Source organism: Dermacentor albipictus, chromosome 3 (genome assembly GCF_038994185.2).
Source record: "Dermacentor albipictus isolate Rhodes 1998 colony chromosome 3, USDA_Dalb.pri_finalv2, whole genome shotgun sequence".
Lineage (NCBI taxonomy): Eukaryota > Metazoa > Arthropoda > Arachnida > Ixodida > Ixodidae > Dermacentor > Dermacentor albipictus.
The window spans coordinates 138,228,759-138,253,084 of NC_091823.1; the positions used below are offsets into that span (position 1 = coordinate 138,228,759).

Genomic DNA, 24,326 nt, shown 5'->3' on the forward strand with positions numbered 1-24,326 from the left:
ATTTCAAGTAGCGCTTTTCGGATTAGCTCTGGAAGAATTATAGAGAAATGTATATTTGCGGAACAATCACAGTTCTTTCGGATCCCTCGTTTACGGCTGTACCAAGTAGCAAACCCGACTCGAGTTGTCCTTTGGGAAGTTGCGTAACCATGCATGGTCACCTGTCCCGTACAACTGCGTAGAGCGCAAGACGCTGCGGTTCTATACGTACTGCGCCCACCGTGGAAAGTAAGAACCTCCCCCATTAGCACAGCAGGGAAGTGGCTACGGCCAGCGGCTCAATTGATATCTGTAGAATCGTCATTCAAAACACACAGAATTTTTCGGCGCTTCGGGTGGCGTTTTCTCTACTTCCTTTTCAATAGAAAGATGTTGATCCATAAATATTTTCACTAACTATTTTCGCTTTTCCTCCCTGTTTGGCTGTTGCCTTGGCTTTCTTCCTTAGTAGATCGCTTAATTTCTCATCTCCTTTCGACTCTTGCTTCCAGTTGCCAATTTTTCATGAAAAGTGCAGTACAATAAGGGAAAAACTAGATGAGGTAACGGGTGACAGTCATTTCTTATGGTTCGAACGGTTATTGCAGGGTCTGTTGATGGACACTGTTTCGCAATATTTTATTTTCCACTTTACCTAACCCATATCACGGATATATGGTTCCTAGGATCTGCCAGCTTCACGGCCAGCCGTCACTCGAGGAAGTAATGAAGAAAAAGGAAAAGTTAGGCGCAACTGGCGTTTACTCCGGCCGCCACTCGTTCCACGAGCATACAGACCAGCCGACTATGAACCGAATCCCTTTCCTGACTCTTGAATCAGTGTAAGTAAAGAAGGTTGAACTAACGAAGCAACAGAAATGCGCGTGATTATTGAATACATGGTGACATAATATTGTGTTGGGCATTATAAATAAAATAAAATATAATTAAAATTATGAACTACGCCCTGCCTGATGCAATAGATGTTGACAAATGAATTCATCTTGAGTTAATCGCGCGCGCATGGAATCGATGAGAAAGCTGGCCCCCACACCCCAGGAGATCCCGATAACTACCGCCATCCAAAAGGAGTGAAAAAATTGACAATCATTCCATTTTGTGAAGATGGAATGGCAGCGAAAGCTGACGGCAGTCAAAGCTCTCAAACAAAAAGCAAAGTGTTTGACCTCCACTGTGGGTTGGCTTGAAGACAGTGCAATATTGAGCCGATGCGCGGCGGAGGTAAAGCATCCGTTAATAACTCCCATACGTGGGCCGCTCCCGAAGTTAGTTCAACAGAGGGCCGACACTCGGTGGAGGTGAAGCAGTCGTTAAACATCCCGCATAAGTGGGCCGATCCCGAAGATGTTGCAATACCGGGCCCACTTGCAGCGGAAGTAAAGCAGGCATTAGGAACTTCCCACAAGTAGGGCGATCCCGAAGATATTGCAATACCGGGCCCACCCGCGGCGGAGGTGAAGCAGGCATTAAGAACTCGCCATATGTAGGCCGATCCCGAAGATATTGCAATACCGGGCCCACCCGTGGTGGAGGTGGAAGCAGGCATTAAGAACTCGCCATATGTAGGCCGATACCGAAGATATTGCAATACCGGGCCCACCCACGGCGGAGGTGAAGCAGGCAATAAGAACTCCCCATACGTAGGCCGATCCAGAAAATTCTGAAGGGTGCGTTATAGGTTCCCGAGTACACAGGGGTGTGCGCCATTGATCTTGGACCCTTTTAGCACAATCACCAAGATCGGCCAACATGATTTTTTCTGCCAACGGACGCCGAAAAAAACTACGGAACTCAGTCATATACTGCTTTCGCTGTAAAAGGCAGCAAAATGTTGACCGCCGAGTAGATTGATTTGACGACGCTTTAGGAATGTGTGTGAAGAGTGGTGCCTTGGGCAGATAGAAGGGGGGAGGTATGCCGTATAATTTCGGAGGGGGGGAGACCCCCCCCCCTTCCTCTGGGTACGTGCCTGCCTTGCTGGTGTTGCTGGTGTTTCCATCAACATTGCTGGTGTTTCCATCAAAATGGCTCAGGTTGGTTGGCGTGTGATTTGTTGAGGGCCAAGAGTTGCGACAGTATCGGATGACACGACCAATGCGGTAACAGGTGAAACATATCGGCTGGTCGTCCGCAGTTCTCCACTCAGTCGGGTTGCGATAACGCAGAGAGAAGCGTAGGGGTTGGAGCGAAAATAGTAGAAGGGCGTTCGTTAGCTCTGGGATACGCGACAGCACACACAGACTGGAAACCAGTTTTCAAATTCCTCGCGAACGATGGCTTGTACGAGGGGAACTGAAAATGTGGGAGCATCAGGGCTCGAACAGAAAGCTGCGGGCGCCATCGAATCTAGTTCAAGTCTAAGGATTCACACCACGTCCTCATATGGCGATGCATGCTACTGTGCGGGTAGATCTCCACACGTCGACGCTTGCGGCAGTATTGGGAACTCTGGCGAATGGTTGCAAGACGCTTCGGCTTTTGATCTGCTCGAATCGTCGGCCTTCTTGAATGATTGCTTCAACTGTTGAGCAGCTCTTGTACATAAGCAGATTACACGCGTCGTCAGCAATGCCATTAAGCATGTGCCCCACCTTCTTAGCTTCTGTCATGTAGTGATTGGCTTTACGACAAAGTGCCAGCACGTCTTGGATGTACCAGACATATGAGTCCGTGGAGGATTGGGCACGGGAGGCCAGTTCCCGCTTTGCGGCAATTTTACGGTCGGTTGTTTTGCCAAATAACTCTTTCAATTTTTGTTTGCATTGGTCCCAGCTGGTTAGCTCCTCTCCTTGGTGTTCGTACCACACCTTTGCCGTGCCTCTTAGGTAGAACTACAGGTCACTAGCATAAGCGTGGCGTCCCACCTGTTGATTGCACTCACGCGTTCGTATATGGCGACCCACTTTTCAACGTCGGTGCCATCAGTCCCGCAGAAAGTTCCAGTATCCTTGGGTTACTCAACGACAACCGAAGATGACAGCGACGTAGCTGGCGACGTGGCGTTGAGTCCTCCGCGTGCTCAACGTCACCCATGGTGCGGTCGGTGATGCGACGGCTACTGCGGAGCTCCGTTTCAGCCGTGGTACCCCGCACCTCCCATTAATATGTTACGGGGATGTTGCAGGCATGTATATATATATATATATATATATATATATATATATATATATATATATATATATATATATATATATATATATATATATATATATATATATATATTGAAATAACTGTTTAAGTGCGGTGTATCTTTATTGCATCCGCCCCCTCCGCAATGGCCTAAACTACTCGTTTGAATATTTGTATTTTTTCTCGTTTTATTGTACCCGTCCCTCTGTGACGCCCTTCTAGACTTCACAGTATTGTAAACAAATAAATAAATAAATTGCATTTTAACTTCATCACCTCCCCATCCCCCACGTTGCCACTGTTGCGCATGGTGTGATGTGAAGGCCATCACAGCCATCACGAACAAAGCATACTATGCCACGCAAACTTGCTATGAAGAAATACATTAGCCCGATTATTTAGATGCGATTTAGTCTACCCACCATTGTTTGTTAACACAAACGCCGTGATAAGCAGAACGATCATGAAGACCACGCAGATTCCCAGGAGTAGGGGCCACAAAATGTTGCCGCTGGCCCTGCAGTACACATACACGGCAGTACGACTGAATGAACAATCGTTTCATCTCGTGAATGAAGCAGTTTACACTACCAAAAGATGCTGTAATAGATGTTTTCAAGAACAAGACATATAATAACAAGCTCCACAACTTTTTCAACTGTCACGTAATATCAGTTCTGTTGAACTCGATAAAAGAATCGCGCATAATATATGGACATGTTTCCTCCGCTCGTACAGCTTCATCTGAAGTCAGTTCTAATAGAGAACAAAACACACGCCAATATAAATTCCCTACTATTAAGCTGAAGGCACGATGGAGGAATCGTGGTTGTTCTAGAGATGGCCGTTGGTTTAGTTTGCCTGAATAATTCGCGATGTGTCATGGTGGTCTAGCACTGGCGACAGGAAAAACAGTACCTGGTAAGCTAATTTGCCACAATACTTTGGCGATTGTTAACTTGACCTTTCGCAGTTGTCATTATATCCAAGCATCACAAAAGCATGTCGACGTTAAAACACGTAATATTCGGCATACTGGCTAGATAAAGCTTACTCCCACATGTACGTGCCGGGGTACTAGTGAATGGAGCACACATTAGTTTGCAAAGGAAAAAAAAAGAAAGAACAATGCTAAAGATCCTTGTATTTAATGTCTCAAGTTTACTTACTTCAAATCGTAGTATTAAAGGGCCATGTTGCACAAAAATGCACCTTTACCGCGATTTTCATAAAGCTCATGTCAACTCTCGTTGTAGTTTCGATATTTATTCTAGGGGAATGAGCCTTAAAAAGTCACCGGCTTCAATTCATAAATATCAAGGCGCGGCTGGAGCAAATTCGCTTTAAAAGTTAATGTACGAAATTCTTTCACATTTAAATATGCATTATCTTTTTTTCGATTACGCACTTTCATTTCTGTGAATTTATTGTCCCCTTGTTTTAGTATCTCGCGCCCAAAAGACTACATTTATGTTGTATAGCATGAACGACTTTGAAATGTTACTATTTCTTGTAAAACACCTTGTACAATGCTTGTATATTGACTTTTGGCATGTGGGATCTACAATAATATTTCTGTGAAATACAGACTAGGTTGTAAGGGTAGTTTCAGAAGTACTGTGTTTGGGAATCTACAAGTGAAAGAAAAATATATATGATAAAAAAAACGACAAATGAGTCAACGGAAACTTCCAGCCCTTAGGAGCTCATGGTCAGCATTTTAGGCAAACGCAAGAAGGCACGCTTGTACCGAAAAGAAAGGTTTCCTCAATATACTTACTCCTTGGGTTGCTCGCCTCAAGAAAAAAGAAAGTACAGAAGAAAAGGTTAGTTGAATGTTATTTCATCTACATGGGATCTTATAGAGCCGTACAGAGCGTTTCAGCAAAAAAATGCCACCTGCCTTGAAGACTCAAGAAGGCTTGCCATTTATCACTGCTTGGCGCTCTTTATCCATGGATATCCTTTGCACAGCTAAACTATTTATTATCAAGGTTTGCCATTAGGAAAAAATAATATCCAGGTAAGTGTGAAATATTCAGGTGTGACGCTTTCTTAATATTACAGCTTCTTGACATTCATATTACGCTAGCTCAAATAAGCTGAAAAATAAAATTTGTCAGAAATCTGTCGTTACAATCCTCAGAGCAAATGTTTGAAATACACCTTAATAAATTAGGTCCTGCCAGAAAAGCTCTCAGAAAAAATTATATTGGGAACAGCAATTTTTTTTTCTGGCAGTGTGCTGTTTGTTCCTCTTTCTTTATTAAGACACTGCACAGATATACGTGTTGCGGCAAATCAGACCTATGATTTGTAAAGTCGCTTGGTTATTACCGATGAATTACACCAATATAAGTAAACGGCATGCCTTGTCTTGTATATTACGAAACACAGGTACTACCAAGTTGCAAAATCCTATTGCAGACGGAGAGTCTGAATAGTTGCGCGTTAAAGAGCCATAAAGCAGTGTGGACACCATGGTTGAAACAAAGATAGGTGTCAGGTCTTCTAGAAACACTGGGCCCGGGCTAGTCAGAAGAGACGCGACATAATACAGCAGTAGTTGAAGTTCAAAATGCACTATGCTGGTGCTATGACGCGAAAAAAAAGGTTATGTACAGAATCTGAGTCCAGAGAATGCAAAGTTAAAGTAAGAATGCAGATGAAAATATCTCTCCATTGCTCTTATAAGTTTTTGTTCATTACTCGCTTAGAGCAATCAAGTTGCTATCGATATTATTTCTGAATTAGCAGACGTGGAAACTAGGGCCTTTTTTTAAATTTTCACTCTCTAGACTGCGAGTTTGTTTCATATAGTTAACATAAGTCCAATTTATTGTTGCGGAGCGATTAATACTTAGATGAACGAGAGGTTTCGCAGAGCGATGAAGAGCACAGTGTGGCCCGGATCAGAAATCTTTTCTTCCGCTCGCTGTCATTGTAAATATATTATTGTCTGCAATGGTGGAAAACGCGACCTCAACATCAGCACTTGCCACGTCAATGGTCGTGCTGGTCAAACCCCGGGATCCTGGCACATTCTGTTGTTCCTGTGAAGCGGACATTTAGGATTGGCTGGCGCAGGAAGAAAGAGTGAGTTCTAACAACCTATGGGACACGTCCTTACGCTCGCAAATGTTATTTTTGGCCTCAAATGTTTGGCGTTCACTAACGCCCACTCCTATTGCATAGGAATGGCCGAGAGCCCGGTGCGCGACTCCTGTTTGTAGTTGAAAACCATCGAGTACCTATTGGGTACCTGCTCTCGCTACGACGTACACCGCATCTCTGTGCGGACTGCTTTAAATCGATTGGACTCAAGAGCGTTCTCCGAGTCGCATACCCAGACCGTGACCACACCCGTCACTGACACGAAAAGCGATTCGGGCACTAATACACTACTTGAAGTTCACCGGCTTACGCAACCGTATATAATGCCCCCGTGCATTCTCCTAAACGCACTCAGTGCTTCCACTCTCCGTGTTATTCCTCTTTCTATTCCCCTTTCCCCCATCGCCAGTATATGGTAGCAAACCGGGTGCTTGTGTGGTTGACCTCCCTGCCTTTCCTGTCCTTGCTCTATCTGTCTCTCTCTCTCTCGTTCGATAACCGCGAATCTGAGAGAGACAGGGAGCTGGGACACCTGCGAAGAAAAACTACGGTACTTGTTTGAGGAGGCTGTTGCCGAGAAGATCGCTGTGTAAAAGATTCTCACGTCACGTGCCTAGAGGTCTACATAATCTTACGTCTCGTACATTGAAGACGTGTTATCACCATGGCGAAAGGCCGATGCAAGTATGCGGGAGGGCAACAAGCTTGCGTATAGCTCGAAAGGGATCGCCGACGACGCTTTCAAGCTTTTACTGCACAAAAACTTCTCTATAGTTGACGCTATTACAAATTATTGCCGGCGCTTTGAGCAGGCTAAAACCTGGCGCATCAGCCATGCGTTTGCCCGTCTTTTCAACACGGCGGTGGCGTCGTCGTCTTGGAAAGACCACGCCGAAGCACAGCCATCCTCTTGAAACGCTGCCGACAAGCTGAAGCTTGACATGTTGATGTCGATGACATCACTATTTCGGCGCTCGTCGACACTGGGGCGCACATTCCTGTAATCAGTGCAGATCTTCATCATCGCCTTCATAAAGTGCCAACGCCTTCCACCTCTCGCGTTTTCCCCGTCACTGATGGAGAGACTGCTGCCGTTCTTGGCATAAGCACCACTCGCGTCTGCATCGCTCGTCATTCCACTTCAGCCCAATTTGTTGTCATTCAGAAGTGCCCCCATGGCCCAATCCTCGGCTTACACTTTTTGTCCAGTCATTCTACCCAAATTGACATTATGACCACTGCTCTTAAGCTTGATCTGCCCCACCTTCCCCATATTTCAGCCGACATACCACCACGCCTATGCTCTTGCCACCACGTTTGATTGCTACCTGAAGCTGGTGCATACGTTGCTTTGAGGTCTTAAGATCATATTCCCGGCGGCGAACACGTCTTGCCTCCGATCGTCGACGTTCTGTCAGCCCGCTATGTCGCCCTTGCCCACACAATTGCTTGCGTCGCTGAGAACACACTTGTCATTCCCCTTCTCAACGTCAGCCTTTCGACTAAGGTTATCCCGCAACGCAGGTCGCTGGCCAAAATTTCCGCGCTTGATCGCTGCGAAATTGCCGGTTTGGATGCAGATGTTTCGCGGCCTTCTTGCACCGCTACCTTCGCTCATTCATCTCTCGACGACATTACCAAGAAGAATGCTCCCGATCTGAACCATACGCAAGCTCAAGATCTCTACCACGTTCTAGCATCCCATCGGTACGTCTTTGATTTTGGCGGTTGCTCTCTAGGCCAAACATCTGTCCTGACTTATTGAATAAACACTGGTGACGCAAATCCGATATGACGGCATCCAGATCACGTATCCAATCACAAATGTCGTCTTTCAGAATGAGGTTGACAAAATGATTACAAAATACGTCATCGGACCTTAGTTAAGAGCGTGGGGATCCCCTGTCGTTGTTATGAAAAAGAAGGATGGCAGTTGGCGTTTCTGCGTTGATTATCGGAGTTTGAACAAAGTAACACAAAAAGACGTCTACCCTTTACTTTTCATGGATGACTCCTTCAATAGCCATTATTGAGCCCAACATTTTTTGTCAATCGACCGTCAGATGACCTGTACCATTTCATGGAGATTTCGTTCGCACTGTGCAATGTCCCAGCAACTTTAGCACTTATGATGTACTCTCTGCGGTGGCGATATAAGTGGTCCATGTGCCTATGCTACTTAGAGGATGTCATTGTGTACTCGCCTACATTTTACAGCCACCTCAACCGTTTATTGGCCGTTCTTGCCATCTTACGTCGAACCATTCTTCAGCTGAACTCAGCCAGGTGCCATTTCTGGTGACGCCAAATAATTATGCTCCATCACCTTGTCAGTGCTGCCGGTGTTAAACCAGACCTCGACAAGGTGCGAGCAGTGCAACAATTTCCCGTGCCATGCTGAGCCAAAGACGTCCGCACTTTCGTAGGATTATATTCCTACATTCGTCGCTTTGTGTGGAAATTCGCGGACATAGCTCGCTCTCTCAATAAAGTTTTGTAGACGGACGTTGCTCTTGTGTGGGGATCCGAACAAGCAGCTTCATTGCCTGCTCTCATCCGTCTACTAAATACACTACCAATACTGGCCCATTCTGAGCCCGCATCACCTGCATTATTGCGCACAGATACCAGTGGTCATGTAACTGTGGCTGTCCTTGGCCAAAAACAATATGGCGAGGAACGAGCCACCACTTATGCGAATCACGTTCTTTCATTAAACGAATGAAACTTTTCCGTCACTGAACGCGAGTGCCTGTCTTTAGTGTGGCCTGTCACAAAATTTAGAATTAGGTTGTTTGGCCGAACTTTTCCTGTTATTACAGACCATCGTGCCCTCTGCTGACTCCCGTCGCTCAAGGATCCGTCTAGACGACTCGGCCACTAGGCACTGTGGCTACAAGAATACTCGTTTGCTGTGGAGTAGAAATCCGCACGACTACACCAAGATGCAGATTCCTTGTCACGCCACCCTCTCGATCTTCCTGACGTTAATGATCCTGACTCAGACGCCTGCGTACTCTCCATCCTTCTTTGGGATGATATCCCCACCGAACGACGAGACGTGTCTTTGCGGCTCATCATCGACTGTCTCATCACCCTATCACCAGACAATTCTGTTTGCCTGTTTGAGGTACACGACAACGTTATGTAGGGCCGTAATATCAACTGAAATGTCCCAGAGCTTCTGCTTTCTTCTGCTTGTTTCTACGTCACCATCTACGCTCCAGCATCCACCAGCTTCACGACGTACCAACAGCCGGTCACCTAGGTGGCTCGCATGCGTACGCCCGCATCCAGCATCGGTTTTTCTGGCCTGGCATGTGCTGTTCTGCGCGCCGCTACGCCACTGCTTGGGAAGGCTGCCAATGCCGCAAGAGTCCTTTAGCGCTTGCAGCAGGCCAGCTACAACCGATTGATAACCCTGCACAGCTATTCTTCCGCGTCGGTCCTGACCTTCTAGGCCGTTTCCCGACATCCATCTCAGGAAATACATGTGTTGCGGTCATGACAGTTTACGCCACGCGTTTCCCAATCATCGGGTATTGACGAGAAGCTGTTCCAGCAATGTTGGAGACTTTCTCCTCGACGACGTATTTCTACATCATCGCTCTTCTCGGTAGTTCCTCAACGATCGCGGGAGGTACTTCCTGTACCGAGTGGTAGATGACCTTCTTCGTGCCTGCTCCACTGAACATCAGCTCACCACTTGTTATCATACATGGACGATTGGACTGACCGAGCACCTAAACCGAACTCTAACTGATATACTGACCATGCATGTTTCACCTTATCACCCTGGCTAGGACAGCACGTTACCATTTGTTACCATCGCGTACAATTCGTCATGGCATGGTACTGCTGGATATTCCCCGTTTTAATTGCTGTTTTTTCGACATCTTACATGGCTATTCGAGACTCTTTTCCCGTCGGCTCCTCACTCGGCTACTGGGGACGCCGGTGACGTTGTTGGTCGAGCCCGTGCAGCTCATAGACATGCCGACAACGAACTCTGTGATTCGCAAGATTCCCCAAAATCGCGTTACGACAGCCGATAAGGAAGTTTGCACTTCATGCGTGGCTCTCTATTATTAACATGGCCGCTATGCCACCGGGTTGGCCTATGCGGAAGTTCCTCCCACGTTACACCTGGCCCTAAAAGAAGCTGCGCCAACTCGGTGATGTCCATTACGAGAGTAGAAACCTCGGCTCTGCTTTTTCAACTTCCTCAATACCACATGAGGTTGTTCACGCTTCCCGGCTGAAGCCCTATTGCCCTTGTAGCTCCTTACCTTCGTCGGATGCGCCAGGACGGCGCTTCCGCCACGGCAGGGTGATGTTACGGGGCGATTGATACATAGAAGGACGCGTGGTTTGGAAAAAGCGATCAAGACACGATGAGGCCGCTAGCTCGTGGGCCGGATCAGACATCTTCCCTTCCCCTACCTTTTTTAATGCTTTCTAAATGTATCCTTCGTCTACATCTTGCCTCCGTCACAATATGTTTTATATAAAATACTGGACCACTTACTGCTGCTTCCTTCCATAAGTGAAACATCTGTAAAAAGAGAAATAACAAAGACAGAATGAGAACGTTGATTTGTTAGGTGGCTCGCTATTTGTGTAATGCAGTATTACTCTGTCTGGAAATAAAACTAATTTCATAGCCACGTTCTCGAGCTACAGAAAGAAAGTCATCCGCTCGAAAACAAAAAAAAACATGTTTTATAATGCTACAGCAAGGAAATCCTGCTGAGAAGTGCTGAATGAGCAACACACAGGTGAGTCGCGAAATAAAGAATTGGGGACAACGATCCTTTAAAGCAATCGCTATGGGCCTCGTCTCCATGACTGCAAGCTCCAAACAAAAGAGAGGTCCTATACACCTGTTCCACACAAGAAGAGAAGGTTGAAATAATATTTCTGGCAGAATAGTCCTGCATCATCTGCGCTGTTGCATCATTTCATTATACAATGTGCGTTGCCATATCTTGAAGCCTTATGGCCGAAGGTGAGACACCATTGTTGACACAACATCCCATTCGCAGTGAATGAGCCTGCCGTGGTCATGAACCTATTCCGAGAAATGAAGTATGGACACGAGCTGGTGGGCTATAATTAGGGCATCAGAGCTTAGTCAGTAATTGCGCGACTGAATTTTTGATCATTCCTCCGCATCTTCCTGCTAACATTTCTTCAGTATGGCTACCATATTTAAGCCATCTTTCTTGGTATTTTATTTCTTTTCTCGTTTTTTTTCTTGGGTGGGGGGGGGGGGCGGGGGAGATGGCATGCTCTACATCACAGCGACACACTATCTCGTCTCGGAGCTCGGAGCGGCCACTCTCCTGCAGAAATGACCCAAGTTCTCTGCAATATTCTCCACTGGTCTTTCAAAGGTGGAACACGCCAGGGCTTAACCCTAGTGGTCGTCCTCTCTCTGTAGGCGCTGCTCGCCCTAACAAAATATTGAGGAGGAGAATTCAATGCCAGTCACAGAGAAGTATGAGATAGGTGGCCTTGGAGCTGAGTGCGGCGGTGACAACTATGAAAATAATCATGTGAGGGGCCTCAGCATGTTCCGCTACAAGTACCAGAGAAGACATGGACTGTCTTCTCTGGAAAAGTGTAGGAAAAGAGATGTGGGGTTGAACGCCGGCTCCTGTTGACATGGGCCGTAAGTGGAGGAACACTTGTCTTCACAGAATAGAAAACGTTAACTGTAGAGGCCCATCACCACTCTCAGAACTCTTGTGTGCTGTTCCGGCAACAGAGATTGCTGATGCGGCCATTTGGACAGTTTTTAAAAGCTCCCATGCGGTGTCTGCAGTGGTTTTAGGCGGCAAACAGCAACTCGCTGCATTTATCTTGTCTTTGTGACAATTCACTAACACATCGACACTCACACTTACCTCAAAGCTTTTCCAGATTCGAATTGGCTGCCCTCATCTAAGTCACCCTTCGGCGAGTAGCCTTAGACTTTGCAGCTTGATGGCATCCCACAGACAAATGTAAGAGCCAATCATAACCATAGCAGAGGAGCTGAGCTTTCACGTTCGATTCCATCCAGCTCAATAGTATCTGCAAGCTACCGTGACGAAAACGTGTGGGTTTCTTTCTCTGGGATAGTCTTGACAAGGCGGCCCGCACCCATCAGTGCTCCGGCGTTTTGGCCTTGAAAACATCGTCAGAACGAGCATGGGGAAAAATTCCGTTGTAACGGCATTTGTGCACACCACGTGATGGCGTAGATAGGTGACGGGCCACGCATGGGCTGCGGGCCGCGGCCTGTGGTCCTGCGTAAGAGTTGATTGACGACCCGGGCCAAGGTATAACCAATGGAAATAGCGACCCAAAAACTGAGACTCAGTTGAACACCTTTTGCGAGTCACTCCACTTTACGGTTGACATCGGCACTAATTTCCACGGCGGCAGCTAAGTAGATTTCTCATTCAGCCGTACATCAGACGTGCATCAGCTAGCCTTACGTCCTAGTAAAGAAGAGAGAATCGTCATCTTTAGAAGGCCAGTAACAATCTCAATAGAACCGCTTTTGTACTTTTGCTGAATAGTGCCATTTTCACATGGCGGTGCACTAATGTTTATGTACTACATACATACAAGCTCTGCCGCTTTGCAAAAAGTGGCAGTTTCAGCCGAAAAGCGATGCATTCATTGCGATAACTAGCAGACAGCCATACGAAGTAAGGATAGTACTCTTACTGCAAATCATATTGACCGCAAAAAAGACGGGGACATTAATTGTTTTTAATGGGCAAGGAAGTCTAACTTCTTGTGACAGCATTTTAGCCGTTTTTAAACAACTTGGCAAAGGGCTTTCTTTTACTCACGAACTTCCACTCGACAATTCTCTGCGCTTTTTAGACCTACGCATTTCCTTTGCTAAAGGTCACGGGTGCTGGCAGCACTTCCCTCGGGCACAAAAGGGCTTGGTGCCATACGATTCCTCCCAGTCAAAGATTGTTAAGCGAGGAGTAGCGATGCTCTGATTAGAATCGGCTCTCCGCAATTCGTGTGTGCACAAGATGCAGCTTGCCTTTGACAATCAGATTTCCCGTCTTAAGACGGCAGGGTTCCCTGACTCGATGGTAACGCCAGTGGTGGAAACCCTCCTGCAGAAGGTAAAAGGATCTAGGGGCAAAGCAAGGGTGAGGACGACTTCTATGGCCATAAGACCTGAAGTAGTACCGTATATCCACAGGGTCATAACCTAAGGAAGGTGGCAGGCAGGTTTGGAGTCCCCCTTGTCTTTTCAGCTCCTTTTAAGCTGGCGCGGCTCTGCCCCCGCACCTCCCGTGATCCTAAAGGAAGGCTAGGTTGTGGTAAGAACCACGCCAAGCCGTATACCAAATGCAATGTAGGAGTTGTGTATGAAATCCCCCTGGCCTGTGGCAAGTCCTACATAGGGCAGACTGGACGGTGCCTAAATGGTCGAGCCAGGGAGCATGAGCAAAAGTTAAAGAAAGATGAGTTGGCGCACTTACCTGCGCACTGCAATGCCTGTCGCTGCGCACCTCTTTTTGAGGAGATAAAGATTCTGGGCAGAAGCCATGACCAGACTGCACGTGAACTGATGGAGGCTTACCATATAAATAAGAAAGGCGAAGATTGTGTTAGCGATACCTCCATTAGGTTGTTTCAAGCGGAAATAGATTTTTTTGATAATTGGTTGCCACGCTAAGCTGATGTGCATTCTTGTTTGCCGCGATCTGCGCATGTTCCTTTTGGCTATATATGCCCACTGGCTGCTATGAATAAAACAGTTGAAAGTTACCGCCTGTGCTGTTTACGTGTTTTCTTCCTATGTCCCCGTCTTTTTTGCGGTCAATATGATTTGCAGTAAATACCAACTAGGCCAAACTGAAGTTCTTCTGAAGTACTCTTACTGGCCGTATCAAGTTCTACGTATTCGTTTGCTAACTAAATTACCAAGGATGGAGCCAGCCCGCGCAGCGAACACGAACACATCCCATTCGATTACCGCGGGCACTCGCTGTAAGAACGCTGGCCTGAGGAAAAGCGCCAGCAGTAACGAGTGAAGTGACCTTCGTGCTGGCTATCGCTTCAATGCAAACTGAGCTCCAAGAACACATAGCATTCACAACGGAACGAGCCACCGACGCAGATCACTCAAAATTAGGCTGCGCTACTACGCAGAGCCGCCACATACGCAGCTGCAGCTAGAGTTGAACGCCGCCCGGTCTCCCTCCCCCCCCCCTCCCCCTTAAGGTGGTCTCCTCGCGCGCGAGGGAAATTGGAGTGCTTCCACCCAGCTTTCTTTCCTTTCGCGCGGGCGAGATAGAGCCCCGAACGTGAGCACCCCTCGCTTGATTTCACTCGCACATACAGCTTAAGGCGCGCAAGAAAGGCATTATCGCTCCTGGCCGTTGTACGCAGCATCACAGCGAAGCCAGCGGCCAAGGCCGTTGGCTTCGCCTGGAGGGTTTCGGTAATTGCTATCGCAATAAAGAAAAACGCAATAGCCCTTTTAGCGCTCTTATTTGTTTACTTTCCTTCTTTATTGGAGTGTTTTGTGCGTTGCCTAAATATAGTTATGAAGAATATTTATAAAAACGAATAATGGCCATTATTCTTACACTCCGCTTCCGAAAAATAGCAAAATAATATCTGAATTTGACATTCGCGTAGTCCGTTGAACCGGCGTGGGCCTATCACAGGAAACTGCGAGCTAAAGTGGCGCCTTCCGATCTTCTCCGTGTGCTCGTCATTCGACTAGGCACGAAAAAAAACCACGCCAGGAGCACCCGTCCGAAGATCAGAGAATAGCTAGTGTTGGTCGAAACTGTAGGACATACCTGCCAGAACAGCAAGCCCTATGTTTATTTACTAAATATTGGCCTAATTAATTCTCGCCTAGTCTGATTATTACATACAGGCCTAAGCCCTTTGTCCAATCATTCATTGCGAACAAACGTAGAGGTGTCTTAACGGCAATAGCGTTGCTGGCGGGAACATTCTGTCGAAAATGGTGCGGTCCTCCTCCCTACAGCGCTGTGCATGGCGTGGCCGTACAAGGTAATGGCTTCGTGGTGGCTTATACAGCGTAAACTTCCCTTCACACAAGAAGCCAAACAGCTCATCCAGTCGACACATGAGTGTGACCTGGCACAGCTACAATGAACCACATCGCTGGCTTTCATCTGCGGTGATATTGTGTCTTCTGTCATTTCGTGGCACAAATCACGTTATGTTATTTCTGGGTGGGCTTTGACCATAGAAGTTAGCGAAACTCTTTTTGTGGCACTGGTGGAAACTCAGCCTGGCAAGATCGCCCACAGATTACCAGACATAGCAATGTTTTGGGGCCGAAAAAAATATTTTCCAGACTCAATTCCAATTGACATGTATATAAAGCGAAGCATTCTTGGTTACTGGCTCATGAAACATGTGTGCGCGTGTACATATATGAAGTGGGGTTTTGAAGGAATAAGTATTAGTTTTAAAGGGCAGCATGGTTATCCGAAGCTGTGATTTTGTTTGCAGTGAACTATAGAGAGGCTGGATATTGCACAGCAATATTTACTTGTAGTACACAGTATATATATATATATATATATATATATATATATATATATATATATATATATATATATATATATATATATATATATATCCTTTTAAAATCTTGGTCCAAGTTAGCAATGAGCCTCCGTATATATATGTATCGTGGCGACCACGATAGACGCCATACTGGACGATCCTCTCCAGCGCTTTCCAGCGGGGTCAGTCTCTCCAGCGCTAACAGCCCGTCCGTATTGCAATACGTACGGTGTCGGCGTCCGGTATGCGGCGCCGGAGCCGACCGTTTCGCGAGCGAAAAATCATTACGAACCACGCAGGCCCTCCGCATGGCTCGGAGGCGTTACTGAACTAACTGAAACTCTCGAAGTAAAATGCCTCAGAAGAATCATAAAGTTCGAACTACACACGACCTGCACATATGATAGCGTCGAATTGTAATTGAATATAGTAGCACATATAATTCTTTTACGCAAAAACCTTACACAGGCCCCTTTTCCACCGTATCTACCATTCATATAACGGCGCGCCCCAGTAATTTCCTTGCAACACCACCATCTAGATGGCGCTCGCATCCGTGGCAGCGGGCCGTCGATAACCTTAAAGCTCGCATTCGTGCATAGCGTTCACCGGCAGCGTTTCTGAGCAAACATTACGGTTACATAGGATGTAGTTGCCGGAAAGTGTGAGGAGCAGTCAGGGGTCATTGAATGCTATCGTGATGCGCTCTTAAAGGCAAAGCTTAAGCGTCCTCAAAATTTTTCTTATGCACATTGTCGACGTATGCGTCCGTTACTTAATTGTTTCCGTAACGTGCTTGTGTCTTAGCTGTCCTCTGTTCAAATCCTACCGCCAGGCAATCTTATTATTGTGCACCTAAATTTTTATGCAACCATGTTTAGATAGAAATGATGCGTGTGTGCACAGTCATAAAGCCTACTGAAGTCAATAGGATGAAGTGCAGGTAAATCCATGTAATAAGCAGCAATAGTATGCTGGCTGAATAACCCGGCTTGCAGCTCGTGTGCACCCTAGCAGCACACTTCTCTCTAGTAAATATTTTATGAAACTCTCTGTTAAGACGGTCAATGAACTTGTTACCTGCTTCTTCCCCGCACAATATTTAGAAGGCCCTAACCTAGTAAAGGTGCTCGGTGTTTGAGGCCAAATAGGTATTTAGAGTGCCTACAACTCGGCAAGAAATGTTTGCAATAAAAACTTCGCTTTAAATATCAACTTTACAGCAGCGCAAAAGTTACGGTTTGAGCAGCAGCAACTTCTGGCGAGAGAAAGGCAGTGGGATGAGTGCGTAACTGCGTACTTTCACGTACGCGTGCAGAAACAGCTTACCGACTCCACTGGACATCATGGACATTTCATCTGTAAAAATAGAACGAAAATATTCTTTACGCAAAGACCACAGTTGCCTTCTCAAAACATTAGTTTCTATGACCATATTAAGCTCATCGCGCCTTTGCATGTGCTCTTCATGACGTATATACCTATCAGGCTAACCAAAGTGTCGAGCAGTAACTAGTGTGTTTAATTTGAGGTGTTGTCAAAGTGTATGACAAGTCTGTGTCTAATATGATGGTTTTGGGAAAGTGTACGGCAATGTGAACAAAATGCGTGTGCGTCTGCTGCTGTCTTTGGCCACGTGGGGGCGAAGGACTCCCTCAAGCCGTCCCTGAATGATTTTTGCCTTCGCCTCCTATCACACGTATATGTGATAACCCAATAAAGAATCAATCAATGAATATATCTGATTCAACAGTGCCTGTCAGAGCGTTTTGTTACATAACTTCGACGTAGAATATTATGACAATTCCACCAATTTGAGTGTATACTGTTCTATTATTGAACGACTTACCAGGACAGTTGAAGTGCGCAATTGCAAGTCGCATACTTTCATCACTGACATGTTTATTGACCTCGCTTACATCACTGCTGCGTGTGTGCGCTCGTAGATATCAGTTAAGGGAACGAAAAAGAGAATGTGTGATATGACCGTTTGTGATAATTCAGTTACAGGTGGACACAAAGATACAGCAGTCAAGAACAGGGAAGCACGGAGGCCTCGGCGCCTTGTCTTTTGGCCTCCTTTCTTTGTACTTTGTTGAAGTGTTCGTTTGTGCAGTTCCTGTACAATTATTTCGGCAGGGTGGGTTAAATACTCACTCGTCGTCTGATGCAATACCCAAAATGTTATTGAAGACAAAATCAATGACCAAAGAAATGAAAAACAAGTATGCATGAGTGAATGAATAAATACAACAGCAAATGTTGGACGAACGAAACAAACCCATTGACTTACCACCCATAGAACTGAATCCGCTTTGTTCTGAAAGTGTAATTTCATCCACACATTAGTATTCATAGGCATGAGGTTTGTGAAAATGTTCTGCAGTTTTTCTGGGCCGCAGCAGAGCTCATCGGTATACGGAACGACCAACAGGTGGTAGAAGAAGGAAAGCTGGGGCTACTAATGCTAATAAATTCCAAGAACACATAGCATGTCCAACGGAACGAGCCACCGACGCAGATCACTCTGAAAATTAGGCTGCGGTCCTGCGCGGAGCCGCCACATACGCAGCTGCAGCTAGAGTTGAACGCCGTTCAAGCGCAATACCTGACGCCGTCGCATTTTCAGCTGCTCTGGCCAACATAGAAGATCCTTTCAGCTGTGCTCTGTCAATATAGTCGCCTTGCCCCGCTAGGGAAAACAGTGAAAATGCACTATTCCTCCAGCGTATTTCACTGGCCTTAGCAACAAGGCTCATTCAAAATTCTCACGTTTTCCTTATCCGGCCTAGTGTAAGCATGGTAAGCCCACATGTGCCCTCCTTGTTCTTTGCATGGCACCTCTGGGCTTACAGACCTGTACTAATCTGCCTCTAGCCACTCAGTCGGTGTCATCAGATGAAGCGCGACAGCGGCATTCGGGACTACGACATGTTGTCATCTTGCTACCTAAGATCAACTTCTTGGCCCTATTAAGGCTGATATTTTCTTTGCTACCGAATTCAAAAAGCGGGCTCTTCCACAAGATCTCGCATAGACGAGGAACTGTTGCCTCTACAGCGAACGTCATATCGTCATGTGGGCGCGTATGCAGGTATTCGTCTCAGCTCCAGCGGGCATGCAGTTTTTTTAGGCCTTATCCTGTTAAGTGCTAGCCACGTATTCACGAGGTTCAAGTGTGTAACACTAGCACGGCATCATTTATTAAGTGCCTAAACTCTCCCTATGAATGTTTTAGCCTGTTGGAAGCCTGCAGAGATACTCGCCAGCTGAGTGTCGTTGATGCCTATAACAAAACACGGGCACGTAGGCATGTGGCAGCTTGCTAAAAAGAATGTATTGACGCTTCTTCTCCGTGAACCAATATGCAAGAATGCGGAACGCTATAGCAGGAATACACACCATTCTAGGAAAACCGTAACTCACTAGTCTGTTGCTTTATCACTAATTGTCGCGAACTTCATTGCATATCCCGCACACCTCACTTCACCTCTAGAAATGCTGCAACAAAGCCAAAAATAATTATAGTTAAGCAAGGGCTGGAGAGAAGCATTTTTTCCTTCTGATGGAAGGGCAGAGATGAAAAGGTAAAGAGAAATAAAGGCGGGTGTGAAAACAACTTCCAACCTGTGAAAATCAAAACCACATCTATCGCAATATTCTTGTGCTACCCGTAGCTTAGGAATATGTCACTACCCCCAGATGGGACAGCAGAGTCCTCTTTTGTGTCTGTTTATTTTGCTTGCTGACCATCGTGCGCCGGCCCGCCAGTTACGTCACAACAAATCTGCAGCTGCCACACGAGGGGCCTTCTACATATTAGGTTAATAAACGGGGAGATTCCACACACTTCTAACCTTCCCTATACCTCCCTCACCCCTTCCCTGTACAGCGGCGTTAACGTGCCCTCTCACGAGAGGCGGTTGCGGCGCTGGACTTCCTCTTTACCTTTCAAATTAAAAGCCACTCACACACACACAGTCCACGTCGCTTTTTCGTAAGAGCCCTGCTATCATGCACCTAATACCCCAGCTTTATACACGCCTGACAAGTGCAAACAATGCGACTCTAGAGACACCTTGGAACATATCCTATGGGAATGCATGGCTATAATACAGGATAACTGTGATGCAGCCTCAAACAGCGACAGCCTCCACGTGCGCTAGGAGTCCGCGTTGCTCAGCTTTCACCTGCAGCCCGATGGATGGATGGATGGAAAAACTTTATTTTCGTCAGAACGCGTGTGCGGACGATTCCGTGCTAGATGGCCATCAGCTCATGGCTGACGGCGACCTGGGTGGCCCACTCCACGGTCCTGGTCTGGACGACCGGGTCTGAGCTGGCCAACACGGCCTCCCACTCTGGGCCTTCCAGCGATCCGAGGAAGCCGCCAAGGGCCGAGAACCCTTGACCGAAAGCTAGGCGGGGTCCAGGCCCACCCCACCCAAATCGCAGGGCATTCAATACAGTTATTTGAACGAATGAAGCTGCTAGAGCATCCGCTTTCTTCGCCTCGAGCCATCGCCATGCTGCTGGTCGCTAGGACTGACGGTCCGATTGCTAGCGCTATACAACTCTCTCTTCACCTCTCTTAACGAAGTAACTAGTTAAATTACGCACACCTGTATCCTGTGCTGGGCTACAAGAAAGGCTTTAAAAATGATATCGCTTACCCATGGTTGCACTGAGGAAGGTTGTTAGGCGCAGTTGTCACGTCTTCTCTTCTCTCGAAATACTGCCTCTTACCCACTACGGGGGGGGGGGGATTGGCCAAGAAGCAGGGGGTTTATAAAATAGCTGTAGATGAAAAGAAAGCCTAGATTTTAGTGGCACATACCCACTGGGGAATTCGCCAAAAACCAGGTAGGTAAATATGCCAATAAGGAAAAATAAATATAAGTTATAGCAAACAATATTTATTTATGATTTTAAAAGAATGAAGTTAGAAATTAAAACAAAATTCAGTTAATTTAACTAATTTTACTGAAATATAGCAAACCCTTAAGGCTTTATTTTATAGTCAGAATCTTTCTGATCCTACCATAAAATCTTGGACGGCATCGTGAACCTTCTTGCCGATGTGCCTAAGGGTCGAGGCCCCCAAAGATAGTGCATATTGAAATAAGTGTAATCTAAGAAGGCGGAATGGTGTTTCTAATGTTCTTTTTCGTAGTTCAGGATATTGTTGACAATCAATGGGCAAATTATGTACTGTTTTTGGTTTCCCGCAAGAAGAGGTCATAGAACCTGGCCAGATCTGTGAAGGTAATTTTTCGTCAGCGAATCTGCCATTACGTTTGTAAATAGGCTCTTATGTCCAGATACCCAAACCAGTCGAATCAACTCTGAAGGAGGGGCCAATAACAATTGGATAGCTCGCGAAACCTGGTGTTCATCAGAAGCAGCGTGGGACGAGCACAGTGACAAAGAATCCATCAAAACCACTGTGGAACGTGTTGATGTATTCAGTTTCCGGAAGGATGTAGTTACAGCTGAACATTATGCTAGAAAGATGGGTATGATATCTTGAAGGCGAAGAGAAAATGACTTATGAAGAATAGAGGGAGATATTCAATGTCCCCACTCTTCACTTTGGGAAGCGTCAGTGGCAATGCCTATCTTGATCGGTATGTGAAAAAAGTATTAATTTAATATGGAGTTTACCATGCAGTAAGATAGTGCCTGTGCGTTCTTGTGAAAAATATTATTGAACTGAACTTTAAACCAATGAATTTTGAATGGCCGTGACCATATATTCGACAATGCAAGGCGCTTTACAGGGTATCCCACGTAGCTTCAGCCAAACATCGAAAATATGCAAATGCCACGTAGCTGGACAGGTAATATTGACAGGTAACGCGAATATAGGGAAAATTGCCCCATCACAGCCCACCCGAGGCATTTTCCGTTCATTTGGGGCCTTTTCTTTCGCGCTCGAAAAACCACTTTTATCTAACACGTATCGAGCAACAGAACGCTGTATCTACAGTTTTTTTTTATGCTGGTCTGCAATTTTCTCATGAACACTTTTCATCTAATTATAATATTAGAGAAGTTCAATAATTAAGTCATCTTATTAGGTTGACTGTCAAGACTAATCAGAGTGTTTCAATGCGACGGCAAGCAAAATTACCTTCGTTGTACACTTTTAATGTTTGGCTCAAGTTATGTGGGGCACGCTGTATATTAGAAACAAATTTCGTTCTGGCGAGAGCATATATACAGAATCATACCTCATGGACAATTTTAGATGCCTACACTGACTGGAAATATTTTGGTGCGTGGCAACTTAGAATGACTAAAGGACGGATCTTGAACCTGGATTTCTTACATAATTATTACAAAGCACGTTATGCCATCACTTAGCCTTGATTCTTACCCTCACTTATTCCTCCATTTCCACATTTTCCTGCCTTTCACTGCCTCTCAATTTACTATTTTATTGCAGAGTTATACGCATATACCAACTGTACGATCCCTTTTTCTTGTGTACATTTGCCCACTCCAGTTTTCTCGCCAGACACCCCGCTGTTCGTCCTTCCAGCCAACAATACCTGCAAATAAATCAATAACATAAAAATTAGCTGGGATCGTTGCAAGGGTATGAGACCCTCGGCGATGAATGGGCTGAAAGCATCCGTAGATGTTACATCAGGAGCAGAAAGGGCGCTGACGCCAATGACGGCCGTAGGGGCGCTTCATCAGGGACGGATACAATCTGCATAGAATCGGTGGTCTCGACGAAACAATGTGAGTGGGGATGAAAGCGTGTTATAAACGGGCACTGTGCTGTAACCGGCGACGAGGTCAAGTGCAGCAAAAGGCAGAGGAAGTGCTATTCCGGCAACGAAGATATCGTATTGCGTGAAAAAGACCATTCCATAGTCGATAGCACCACGTGAGACTGGTACAAGTGCTGACAAGCATGGCGGTATATTGGTGTCTTCCTGATGGCAAGTTTAGCAGAAGAATGTGGATCAATGAAGGTGAGGTCACGGAGTTGGTTAATTCCAATTCAGCGCGAACGAAATCGCTTACAGCGGTGTGGGATGAGATAAAATCACATCCTATAATAATTGCCTGGGAGTATGATGAGATCACTAAACATTCTGTAGTGTACATAACGTCTTCAATCACGACACGGGCTGTACAGACTGCGGTTCGTTCAAAGGATTGAGCACTTTCAGACCGAAGTGGCAATGCAGAAAGAGGTGTCCTTACCTAACCTAGTGCTCGGTGAAATCTGGCTTCCGTAACAGAAACAGCTGCGCCGGTATCAACAAAAGCGACTGCAGCGACACCTTCGACAAACACTTCAATGAAATTAGCAAGTAAGGAACGAGGACTTCGGCACTTATAAATTTCTGCAGTTCTTCCCTCGGGAACTCCGTCGCCAAGTTTCCCTCGTTGTTAGAGATGTGCCACCGACGAATCGGTGAAAGCCACCGGCGACGTACGGATGGCGATCAGCGATAGTCGAAGAAAGGACGATCGCTCAGAGTACGTGAGGCCGGTGGGTTGGATGGAGTGTAACTTTCATTGGAGTCAGCCGGATAGCGGAGCGCCCGGAGATCATTGTCGATTGTTTGCATACGACGGCAGAACTTTGCGACGAGTGCGGGATAATTACATGCCAAGCATATACGCCGATTGTAGTGCGTGCGCCACTGGGTGGAAACAAGAAGGCCGGCCCAGGAGCTGGGAGGACAAGGGCGGCGCACGATCTGCTGAAAGGGTCGTATCGGCTCTTGGCGTGGCCTGGCAGCTACCGGTGCATACGTTATTGGAGCGCCCACGGGCAGGTGGTGCATCAGCGACTTCTTGAATGACGTTGCGCTGAGCAGATGGTGAAGGACTAGCCGGCAACTGAGTGAAGGGTATCACGGACAGCTATCATGCGACTTCTTCGCGGAGAAAGGCCTTGATCTGTGTGATCAGCTATGCATTGTCTGAAGCAATGGCCAGGCTGAAGATCGATGCATAAGTTGTAGGAGCCCTCGTCAATGTTTGCTGTTTGCGTAGCTCGTCGTAGTCTGACAGAGGGTGACAACGTTGGCGACAGTGTTCGGGTTCTTGGCCGGTAGCATTTCGAAGGCATCATTATGAATTCCTTTCGTGATGTGCTTCCATTCCACTTCAGACATGGTGGCGTTGACGTGTTTACATACATAGATCGACAAGTTCTGTATGTAACTGGTGAATGTTTCACCCGTGTCCTGTGCGCGTGTGCGCAAAGGCTGCTCGGCTCGTGAATGGCGGGCCGGTTAAATACCTCCGCAAAAGTCGCCTTCAACCTAGGCCATGTTCGAAAATCCACCTCATGGTTCTTGGAGCAGAGGTTGGCTGCAACCGCGAGATAGAAAACGACGTTGGTAAGCTTCGTCGAGTCATCCCATTAGTTATGAGCGCTCACCCACTCTAAGGAAATAAGTCAATGTTGAACGTTGTTGCCGTCCGTCCCGCTGAAGGTAGTAGGGTGTCGCTGGCGAATAGTGCCAGGGCAT

General features: G+C 46.4%; 1 protein-coding gene across 2 annotated transcripts in view; it reads right to left on the reverse strand.

Moving 5' to 3' along the window:
- The window catches only part of LOC139057937 (uncharacterized), a 119,161-nt gene extending 98,591 nt beyond the window's left edge, over positions 1-20,570 (reverse strand). For both annotated transcript variants that reach the window (XM_070536743.1, XM_070536744.1), the window contains exons 1-6: positions 20,496-20,570; positions 18,116-18,142; positions 17,152-17,181; positions 10,772-10,798; positions 4,910-4,925; positions 3,552-3,646 (exon numbers count right to left, since the gene is read on the reverse strand). In XM_070536743.1, coding sequence (XP_070392844.1) covers positions 3,552-3,646; positions 4,910-4,925; positions 10,772-10,798; positions 17,152-17,181; positions 18,116-18,142; positions 20,496-20,499 — 199 coding nt within the window. In that variant the 5' untranslated portion in view covers positions 20,500-20,570. The remainder of the gene's footprint in view (positions 1-3,551; positions 3,647-4,909; positions 4,926-10,771; positions 10,799-17,151; positions 17,182-18,115; positions 18,143-20,495) is intronic.
- Between the last annotated feature and the right edge of the window lie 3,756 nt (positions 20,571-24,326).